The sequence below is a fragment of the Mustela putorius genome, unplaced genomic scaffold (genome assembly GCF_011764305.1).
Source record: "Mustela putorius furo isolate JIRA1106 unplaced genomic scaffold, ASM1176430v1.1 tig00000585_pilon_pilon_pilon, whole genome shotgun sequence".
Taxonomy (NCBI): domain Eukaryota; kingdom Metazoa; phylum Chordata; class Mammalia; order Carnivora; family Mustelidae; genus Mustela; species Mustela putorius.
The window spans coordinates 11255245-11266755 of NW_025421424.1; the positions used below are offsets into that span (position 1 = coordinate 11255245).

Sequence of the window (11511 nt, forward strand, 5' to 3'; positions counted from 1 at the left end):
ACCTGGGTGGCTCAGTCAGTTAAGCGTCTGCCTTCAGCTCAGGTCATGATCCCAGGGTCCTGGGATGGAATCCCGCATAGAATTGGGTTCCTTGCTCAGCAGGGAGCCAGAGCTTCTCCCTCTGCCTGCCACTCCCCCTTGTGCTCTCTCTCTCTCTCTGACCAATAAATAAAATCTTTACAAAAAAAAAAAAAAAAAAGGCCAATCCAGGGAGTGCCTTTAGGTTGTTGATATCCAAGTATAAAAAGCCTTATTATGCACCATCCCTTTGGAATTCAATAAAGAAGGGCATCTGTTAAGTATTAAATAAATGCAAGATGTAAATAGATACAAATAAATGCATAGCAGCTTATCTGCAAATCTGAGTGCAGGCTGCTTTCTACTATATTATTGCACTCACCTAATTTTCCTTTTTCTATCTCCCATTCCCTTAGTATTTTCTATAGGGCGAATTGGGGGTCATTGAGATTACACTTTAGATGGTCATTTTTTTAAATATCAACCTGAACGTTTCTCAAAGATCTCCAACTTGGAACCCGATGCAGCGGTTGATGACACTTTGAGTTTTCCTGTTTTGGGTAAAAGAGAGTGAATGTTTTTGTTTGTATAAGGGATGGTTGCAAGAGGATTTTATGGTGGTGGCTATTGTTTGGAAACGCACATACGGAAAAGAAAGAAAGCGTTTATGTTTTTAAAGATTTTTATTTATTTGTTTGACAGAGAGAGAATGAGGAGGGGCGATATGGCAGAGAAGCAGGCTTCCCACTGAGCTGGGAGTCGATGCAGGCCTCACGGGGTTCCATCCCAGGACTCTGGGATCATGACCTGAGCTGAAGGCAGACGCTTAACTGACTGAGCCACCCAGCAACCTGTCTTCTGCATCTTTGAAACATCCTTCCTACAGTCCTGCCTACAGGTGGAGAATTTCTCGGGTTTAAATCCCATCTCCCCATGGTAGAAGACTGCCAGTTGACTCTTGAGATCTGTCTCCCCAACTTCTGCTGTCACGACCCCCCATTTCTGCCAGCACATTGCTTCCCAGGGATGGAAGCTGATTTAATCATTTCCAACCTGATTAAATCTCTGGCCAGTGAGGTATAAATGGAAGTGTTATACTTTACTTCCAGAAAGTTTCCTCAAGAGGAAAAAAACAACCCCCATTCCTCTTTCTCACCTCCCCCCCACCCCCGTTTTTTGGAATGCAGATGTGGTGGGGGGCTCTAGCAGCCACGGAGGCCATGAGGTGACAAAAAGAAAGGACACCACATGCTGAGAATGAGAGCAGCATAAAGCTAAACTAGGCCATTAAGGCTACAATGAAGCCAACGTGACCAGTATTTACCCGGTAGCCTCCAGACCTTTCTTTGCATGAGAAATAAACCATTTAAACCAAGGTTATTATCTAGTTCTATAGAGCAGAACTTAATCCTAATTAATCCAATTGCTTTTCCAGCCCCTCCTTGTGGCTGAGGCACAGGCCTGGGACCCAGGTTCTGTTAATTGTGCACAGTGGTGTAGGATTTCAGTTCTAAAGAAGCAGGCCCTGAGAATTTATTTTTCTGGCAAGGACAGGAGTAGAAGGGTCAGGGTTTTGGAGGCAGCAGTGGTGAGACATTGGCATCTGGGTCTGCCTGTCAGGGCTCAGAGCTCCACTGTCTGTACCCAGCAATGACTGTGAGGCTTTCTCTAGAACAATCTCTCATCTGGTTAGGCACATCTCCTGGCCACCCAGCTTCCAAGGCCAACTCACTGGCCCTCTCAGGGATTCAGTGAGCAATATGATACCTCTGATAAGTCATTTTCCTGTTTCAGCAGCAAGGATCCCTAAGGGATAGGGCACTCCCTTTAGGTTTATCGAAAATAAAGATCTTGTGTTTCATACCTTAGACCCTATCTTACCTGTTTGAAACCACTGGCTGAAACCCAAAGTTTCTCATGGATTTGAATGTAACCTTTATCCTTGCTTTTCTGAGTGTGGGAGAGACTATTGTTGGCCACCAACATCCATTCTTCTGTCCAAACTAGGGTCTACCCTCGTGACTAGGCATAGCCACAGCCACGCAACTGAACCTCATGAGTGTAAGGCAGGCAATCTGCCCACTTGCATCATGGGAAGTTGCTTCCTTGGCTTTTCTCTATTTTCCTTCCCATGTTCATGATACAGCTTCAACCAAGGAGAGGATGTCCCCTCAGGGATGGCAGCAGCCACAAAATGGAAGGAGCCTGGGTCCCTGAATAATCTCCTGGAGCGCCAACAGCCTGGACCATTCCCCGTGAGACGTGAAATGAGAATAAACTTCCACGTTCTGGAAGCTGCTGTCTTGGGGTCTCTACCGACTTCAACTTTCTCTGCTAACACCATGGCAATGGAGAAATACTGGAGGAGGGGTACTCTTACACAACAAAAGAGCAGTTAATTAGTTAACGACGGGGGGGGGGGTCTTTCACGGGGAACTTGTAATTAACAGCAAGTGATTATGGATCCCTGCCGAAGACACCGGGCAGCCAGCCATGTGCTCAGAGCCCATCTTGTTCTCCCATTCTAGAAGAGGAAGGCACACACTAGATGTATGGGCCCCGTCATCAGATGCCAAAACATCCCAAATCTTGGGGCCTCTGCTAGATCCTAGCCACAGTAAAATAATCTTTCTTGATGGCCTCAGTTTGAAGTAGATACATTCTACTACTCCTACCCCTGGACTTTAAAATGTACTATTTTACCTTTTACGATTTTGACCATGTTTAAAAAATTGCTTTCATTTACAACTATCTTTGTTATCATATCTTCCTCCTTTTAAAGGACTGCATTATTTCGTTCTTTTCTTCAATAATCATCTTTTCCTTCTTCCCTCTCTCCCTTCCTTTCTTTTTCTCTTCTTTCTTTCTTTCTAAGTAAACTCTACCCGAGACATGGGGCTCAGACTCATGACCCTGAGATCAAGAGTCACATTCTCTGGGGCACCTGGGTGGCTCAGAGGGTTAAGCCACTGACTTCAGCTCAGGTCATGATCTCAGGGTCCTGGGATCGAGTCCCGCATCGGCTTCCCTCTCTCTCTGTCTACTGTGATCTCTCTCTGTTAAATAAATAAATAAAATTAAAGAAAAAAAAAAAGAGTCACATTGTCTACCAACTGAGCCAATCAGGTGCTCAGGTAATCACCTTTTTAAATTCTAAATGGTAACATTTAAGGTTTTGTATACCTATTCCCTTTTCTTTTCTTTTTTTAAAGATTTTGTTTATTTATTTGACAGACAGAGATCACAAGTAGACAGAGAGAGACAGGCAGAGAGAGAGAGGGAAGCAGGCTCCTTGCTGAGCAGAGCCCAATGTAGGGCTCCATCCCAGGATCCTGAGGTCATGACCTGAGCCAAAGGCAGAGGCTTTAACACCCTGAGCCACCCAGGTGCCCCTAGCTATGCCCTTTTAATTTGAGCTTCTGGGTCATGAGTCAGGGAACTCTGGCCACCTGTGTTTGAATTTGTGTTGGATTACAGGCCCACCCAATTCATTTATGTATTATCCGTGGCTGCCTTCACCCTAGATTGGGGGGGGGGTCCATCCAGATACTACGACCATTGGTTGACCCATGGGCTGGACCCCAGCAATCAGAAAGTCTTCATTCCCCATCCCTAACAGGTGCATTCCATTGCCTTCCCTGTTCCGCAAAGCTGCCCTGAGGACGCAGCCTTCAGATACTGATGTGATGCTGAGACCATCTGGATGGCACCTGTGACTAGACCCAGTTAAGTCCTCTCTATCAACTTTTTTCAGAATCAGCAGATAGGGGCGCCTGGGTGGCTCAGTGGGATAAGCCGCTGCCTTCGGCTCAGGTCATGATCTCAGGGTCCTGGGATCGAGTCCCACATCAAGCTCTCTGCTCAGCAGGGAGCCTGCTTCCTCCTCTCTCTGCCTACTTCTCTACCTACGTGTAATCTCTGTCTGTCAAATAAATAAATAAAATCTTAAAAAAAAAAAAGATCAGCAGATGGGTATGGAGATCTCCTCATCACATGACAAATTCCCATGCTTAGTAAACAGGCCACCTACCAAACTGGAATGACCTGCCTCTGTCCCTGCCTGCCCTCCTGTACACAGAACGGTCTCAAATCACACCTGGCAAGCTGCCGAGGAAGTTGCAAACTTGCAAACTGACATTACCTTGCAAACTTGCATTGCAGTTTACAGTGCCAGGGGGTAACTGTGACCAAGACTGCAGGGCCCACAAAGCCAAAAACATGCCCGATCTAGACTCTCACAGAAAAGAACCGGCCAACTCCACTTCTAGATCTGGATCTATTTTATTCAACCTAATAGTTTTGTTCTCTCTGCTTATCTTTTAACTTAATGTCACTTCTAATGTCTATTACTTCTTTCCTTTTTATTCTCATCCCTTTTTGTTCTATTGAGATACATTTGTTAACCAAGAGGTAGAGCTGAAATAAGACAAAAGCATGTATTTGGGGTCTCAGAGTTTAATTCAGGGAGTGCAGATGTGGGTAGCAACCCAAATTGTGTTCCTTTAGGGAACAAAAGTCAAAGATGTTAAAAGACATTTGTATGGGGGAACCTGGGTGTCTCAGTTGGCTCTTGGTTTCAGCTCAGGTCATGATCTCATTAGTGGTGATATTAAGCCCCATGTGGTCACGGCTGCACATGCTCAGTAGGGAGTCAGTGTCCCCTCTCCCTCCCCCTCTGCCCCACCCCCACTGTCCCCACACACACTCTCTCTCTGTCTAAAATAAATAAAAAATCTTTTATTTATTTATTTTTTTAACATTTTTTTTTAAAAGATTTTATTTATGTATTTGACAGACAGAGATCACAAGCAGGCAGAGGCAGGCAGAGAGAGAGAGAGGAGGAAGCAGGCTCCCTGCTGAGCAGAGAGCCCAATGAATAAAAAATCTTTTAAAAAAGACATTTGTATGTGTTATTTACAAAGAACTGTGACTTGTGTGGGTGGCAGAAAACTAATCTTAACCGAATATAATTGGTTTGCTAAGGCCATTACTAAGCAAGATCTCTCTCTCTTTTTTTTTTCCTGGCACCAGAGTTTAGGACTTTTAATTTGTTCCAAAGTTGCTGAAGCAAAAATCATGATAAAACATTCTGCTTTTGGGGTGCCTGGGTGGCTCAGTGGGTTAAGCCTCTGCCTTCAGCTCGGGTCATGATCTCAGTGTCCTGGAATCGAGCCCTGCATCGGGCTCTCTGCTCAGTGGGAAGCCTGTTTCCCCCCTCTCTCTCTGCCTGCCTCTTTGCCTGCTTGTGATCTCTGTCTATCAAATAAATAAATAAGATCTTTAAAAAAATAAAAAATAAATGTTAAAAAAAAGTTCTGCTTTCCTTTACACCCCCAACACAAAAACAAAAACAGGGGCGCCTGGGTGGCTCAGTGGGTTAAAGCCTCTGCTTTTGGCTCAGGTCGTGATCCCAGGGGCCTGCCTTCGGCTCAGGTCATGATCTCAGTGTCCTGGAATTGAGCCCTGCATCCTGCATCGGGCTCTCTGCTCAGCAGGGAGCCTGCTTCCCCCTCTCTCTGCCTGCCTCTCTGCCTACTTGTGATCTCTGTCTGTCAAATAAATAAATAAAATCTTAAAAAAAACAAAAAACAAAAAAAACCCCAAAACTCTTTGTAGGAAAAAAATGGTATTGCACATGGGAAGAAACAATATAAATTCAAGGCTTATAGATAAGGATTATCTAGTCAAAACCAACAGGGGACCCCCCTGAAATGTTATCTATAGGAAGTTCCAAAGAAAGTTGCAGGTATTTGGGCAGAGTCCTTGGAATATTTGTAGTGTGGCCCAGTTCAAAGTTCACAGTTTCATTAATGAGGATGTCCATCTCCTTAATAGCCTCCTGGCTGCTTCGGAAAACTCCTCAACATTAGTGATTTTATTTCCTTTCACCTTTCATAATGGAACAGGCGGCACGGAGGAAGGGTTTCCAAGGCAGGGCTAACACCCAGGGAAGGGAGACAGTGTGCAGTTGGCCAGGATCCCACACTATCAGTGGACTGCCCAAGCCCAAAGAGCCCCCAGACAGCCACACATAGAGCTTCTGCAAGCTTTCAGGACACACTCCAGGAATACTGCATTAAGGAGGGACCCGGGGATGGAAGGGCCTCCCTGGTTCTGTAGAGACCCCATGCTCAGGCACAGAAGTATATGAAATAGACAGAAATAAGCAAGAATCCTTATAATCCTACATATCCCCTTTCTTGGCACCTCACACACATCCCGGTTCACTGAGCTGGTATAACAGACACTGGAAAAGGGAACGCCATGTCCCCAGACACATGTGGCCCTGACTCCAAAGACCAGAACAGAAGAACACAAGCCAGGTCAGAGTGAGTAAGGCTTTACTGCAGATCATACAGGGCTGGGCAGGACCACCCTGGGACAGCCGGGCCTGGGACCCCGGGTCACACAGGGATTTGGGGCAGTGCTGGGGGGCTTGGGGATGAGCTCCCTAGGCCAGGAGAGGGAACAGCGACTGCCAATTGAAGAATGCTCCAGTTGGTTTTAGTGCAGGAGGGATAACACTGGTGGGGGAGGAAATTTGCTGAAGTAGAGAGCTACGGCAAAGGGACCGGATGAAGACAGGGTTGGGAAGAAGCAAGGGGACTGACGGGTATTTCATGGGAACAAAGGAATGCACCAAAGGACAGAGAGGCAAGACTGCTGTTCGGGGACACACACCGAGCACAGCTCTGGCATCTCCTCGCTGGCATCTCCTCCCACTTGGCGCTACTTGTTGCCCCACATGGCAACCTTTAGAAACAGAGGGCCTGGGAGGAAGCGGCTGGACTTCATGTAGGCAGAGATCTTCTTCAGGCCCTGAGGGTGAAAAAAGAAGGTCATATCTCTGGTCTGCTACCGCACAGAGGCAACCTGAGGTCAGGACTATTCCTCGTGAGGTCAGCGCTGACACATGGCACATTTTACCTGCGGTCCCCTGCTCTGGGACATCACCCCTTCCAGTTCTCTGTAACTAATGGGACACCTGACTAAGATAAAAGACTCCACCTGGAGCCTTAGATCCCCCAGACATGATGATGGGTGTGGAACCCCCACCAACCACCCTACAAGACACGGCCCACTATCACCATCCAGCAGAAGGGAAACAGAGGCCCAGGTGGCTTCAGCGGCCACCTCAGGCTCCCAGGCTCCCAGGTGGGAAGGGCTGGAGGGCAGCTGGCTCTCTTGCCAGGGCTGGGCTCCTCCTGCTGGCCTCTTTCCTCCCCTACCCTCCAGCAGACCCTGTCCCTTCTGGATCACAGACATCCCCCGGTTGCAGAGGGAGCTTCCTGGCTTCTCAGGGTTCGCCACACAGGGAACCCCAGCAGAACAGAGGACTCAGAATGCGCCCATGCAGCCTGCAGGGGAGGCCTGACCTCACCCAGTGACTCAGCAAAACCTGTATGAAGGGGGAGAGGCTGGGAGCATGAAGTCAGGCCAGGCCACACTCTCAATTACTCCTCTTAAAGGTGAAGGTCCAACTGACTGGCCTGACTGAACCCAATGTCATGGGCACCAACTACCTCGTCCCCCGTCCTGTTGCAGCCAATGGGGCATGTGGCTCTCAGGGGTGTCTGAGCACCATCGTCCCAACACACCATCGGCCCAGTGAATTCTAAAGTGTTTGAAGATCCTGGCACTGCCTAGACCCAGGGGCAACAGAGTGTAGCCCACGGCCATCCTCTGTCCCTCCTGCTAGCTATTCCTGGAGCTTTGGCATCAAGCCCAAGGCCAGTCACCCAGAGAAGAACCAGCCCAAAAAGCGCATCTCTTGCTGAGAAATGCAGAAGACAAACATACTGCAGGCTGAAACTCCCATTGGACAAATGCCTCCGGCCCCACAACCCTCACAAAGCACAGTCTGCTGCCCTCCAATGAGGAACGAAGGGACCAGTGCCATCAGCTGAGGTCCAGCCCCTGCTCCTTCAGCACTCACCCAGCCCCACACATGGCTGGGTGTTCCTCGAGTTCTCTGTGTGCTCTGAGCTCCGGAACGGTGGCTCCAGGCCCAGGTTGCCCTGGCGTCCCCACTGTGCCTGACACAGAGCCTCACACCCGGGAGAAGATCCGATCGGCCAACAGGACTGGAAAGAAATGGCCTGCCCATCCCTGACCCAGGATCTCCATTGATGGAAAAGAAAAAGGGCATGGACACAGGGAGGTAAGGAAGGGGCCCGGCACAGAAGCCTCAAGACAGATTCCCTCCACAGGGGCCCCACCTAGGCACTCACAGCCCAGGACAAACAACATTCCTGGGGATGTCAGGCATCCCCATGCGGGGATCGGACTGCTGCAAAGCTGCATGGGGATCCCCAGGAAATGCCTTCTGTGCCCCTCTATGTACTGTCATCCCTACCACAGCTCTGCTCTCCTAACGCCAGCTCCACGCACACTCCTGAACCTCTACTATGTCCCCAGAGTCCTGAGCTCTGTGACCCAGCGGAGTAAAGAAACTGAGCTTCCTTCTGGCCCAGGAAAAGGACAGCCATGGACTGCTAGCTACAGAAGCCATTGGCTGAGTCAGAGCCCAGCACACACTGAACCAGCTCTGTGACCTTCAGCAAATGGTTTCTCCTCTCAGACTCAGTTTCCACACCAGTAAATAACAGGTGGTAAGTTTTGCACCATGTAGGAATGTGGTAAAGATTAATTTTGCACCAAGTATGTAAGATCCTGAGCACATATCACGATATAGCAAAGCCTCAATCAATGCTACTTATTCTTTATTTTACAAAGAGGATGAAGAGAGCATCAAGTGAAAGGAGGGAAGACAGGAGAGATATAAATAGTACAAAGGATAAGGGAATCACCTCAAAGCGGGCCACAAACTCCTTCAGGTTCGGGAATGCATCCAGGCACTTGGGCTCAAACATACGCAGTATATCAAGCAGGTCATAAGCCAGGAAATCCACATAAGTGAGCTAAAGAAAGGCAAAGAACAGTGAGCACCTAACTCTGAACCTGGGGAAACCCACAGCTTCCCATCCCCCCAAAACCTTCCCCTTACCTTCTCCCCAGCAAACCAAGGCCTCGTCCCCAGAAACTGTGAGTAGAGCTTCATCTTGTCAGGGAGGCCCTCCAGGTACCCAGGCTTCAGTTTCTCCTGAGGCACAGAACAGCCGTCACCACCCTCAGACTCAGACTCCCATGGCAGAGAGGCAGGTGTTCCCCGGGCTGTGCCTGACCCCCAGCTGCCAGAGGTGAGCGGCTCTGGCCCCCCTCTGGAGGGGGCATCATTGCCCAGGCGATGATTTCTCCAAACTGTGTTCAGCAGATCCTACTGAGTCCCACCTCCCACCTGTGGGAGGCTGTGGGAAGGCAGAGAACCCCACCTTGCTGTCCCTAGATCTGTCACCACTCATCTCCAAGAGGCAATGAAGTGATCAGTTGAAATGGCCTGGGGAAACAAGTCCCCACTTCTGCCTGCTGGGGGGCAGATAGGAGCGGCCCTTGAACAGCCCCTGGAAAGGTGTGGAGTTTGAGAGACAGAGGAGAGGGAGGTACAAAGCCATATCTCCCTGCTCTGCTTGCTGGCCAGTTGTGCTCAGGCCCGGGCTGTCAAGAAGACAGTGCTGAGCAAACAAAGTAAACACACTATCCAGGAACAGAATTTCCACCCTGGGCACTGACTCTACCCTAAGATTAGTACCCTAAGGAACTGAGTCACAGTGTTCATCGGATGCCTTGAGATATGAGGGTCACTCTGGTGAAAGTATAGGGAGTGGCTTGGAAATCAGTCACTCCTCGGGGTGCACGTGACAATGAGACGCAGTGTAGATGGCACACAGGAGTCCAGCTGCCTTCAAAACCCTGTCCATCCCAGCTCCCAGGGACGGGACTCACAAAGTCAGGGTTGTAGCAGATCCTGGCAAAGTATATGCGATTGTCCATAACCTCATTCTCTAAAATGTCCATGCGAATCTTCTCCTCTTCTGTCTCCCCACCTACAGCCAACACAACAGACACTCACCCTCAGGATCCCACCCAGGCAGGCCCAGGGGCACCCCACCATTCCCCGCATCCCCACCCCAGCCCACTCACATAAGTTGTGTTTGCGGGCAATGTAGCGAAGGATGGCGTTGCTCTGGGTGATCTTGTGAGCCCCATCAATTAAGTAGGGCAGCTATAAGGACAACACGGGCAGGTGGGTAGGCCACGGGCTCCCCGGCACCCCCTCCCTTAAAAAAGGGGAGACACGAAACCTGGCACTCGCACGGCCTGCCCCTGCTAGCCGCTTAATCAATCCATTGTAAAATGGAGGAATGAGCTGGAACAGAGAGCATGGGGGACAGGCAGGGACAAGAACCAGGAAGCAGAGAAAATAGCAGAAGCTGGCAAATCGGGTCACCTCGGAGCTGGGAAAGCAGGCAGTGTAGACACCCTTCTCACTTGCCCCACATCGTCACCACCCCCTGCACCTACATTGGGGAAGTCCAGGCCCAGCTTGAATTTTTCATTCAGCCACTGGCTTCTGTCATAGTCCGGAGCTGTGGTGGAGAAGATGGAGTGAAACAACCCCCCCAGAGCCCACTCTCATTGGGTCTGGGGAGGGGGTTGGGGGTTGGAGGGCGCCCACCAAGGATCAGTGGCCAAGACTCCAAGAGGGGGATCTGGAATTGAAAACAATAAGTCTCACCGTCCAGGTGTGGGGGCAAAGAACACTTCTAATGTTCTGGAACCTGCATGAATTGGTTTAAAAAATGTTTATGCAAGCCCTAAAAGGAACCCATCCCAAACCTCATACAGGGGGTCCAGCAATGCCCTCTCATGTCCTGCCTCCTAAGGCCAGCTGCACCTGGGAGGAGTTAGGGAAAGGGCAGGCCCTGCTCCAGCTGGGGGAGGGCGGCAGAGGGAGCTGCAGGTGGCCAGGGCATGGGGTGCTGGGTACCAGATCAGCAGGAATAGGGCAAAAGTCAGACTGCGAAGTGGATGCCATTACCAGCCCCCATGGTGTACTTCTTCTCCTCGTAGGGTGAGTCTGTGTACTCCAGGAGCAGGCGGATCGCGTGAGCAAGCTGCCAGAGACGCCCAGGGAGGAGGTCAAAGGAAGAAGTCCTGCCTTGCTGCCTCCCACTGCACCAGGTAACCTCACAGACCCAGCCCCCGCCACCCGTGGGCACGTACACACACACACACACACACACACACGCAGGAACGCGCCCACAGGCTGGCAGATCGCTAGAAAGGACTGAGCTGCAGGGAGCTCCAAAGGGGCCTTCAGGTAGAAAGGGTCCTCAGGGCGCAGCACTTCCTGCCGCCGTGCGCCTCCATCCCACCCAGCACGGCAGCCCCTTTGCTCACCCCGCGAATGTCCCAATAACCCAAGATCATGACCATGGCGCTGGCTTTTGAGTGATGTGCAAAGACTTCGCTAAGCTGTGCTGCCAATTTATCCGCGGAGGAAGGGTGGGCGGGGCCTAAAGGGACCTCCCCTCTCTCGGCCCCGCCCCCACGACGCGCCGGAGGCCGGGCCACCCGCGGGACGCACAGACC

At 50.2% G+C, this 11511-nt stretch overlaps 1 protein-coding gene across 1 annotated transcript; it reads right to left on the reverse strand.

Annotated features, from left to right (window-relative positions):
* Positions 1-6342: 6342 nt before the first annotated feature.
* LOC123392536 (glutathione S-transferase Mu 1) lies at positions 6343-11453 on the reverse strand. The gene is made up of 8 exons (XM_045081939.1): positions 11320-11453; positions 10958-11033; positions 10441-10505; positions 10060-10141; positions 9862-9962; positions 9026-9121; positions 8829-8939; positions 6343-6837 (listed from the first exon to the last, which is right to left on the reverse strand). The coding sequence occupies exons 1-8, from the start codon at positions 11353-11355 to the stop codon at positions 6748-6750; spliced, it is 657 nt and encodes a 218-aa protein (XP_044937874.1). The 5' UTR covers positions 11356-11453; the 3' UTR covers positions 6343-6747.
* Between the last annotated feature and the right edge of the window lie 58 nt (positions 11454-11511).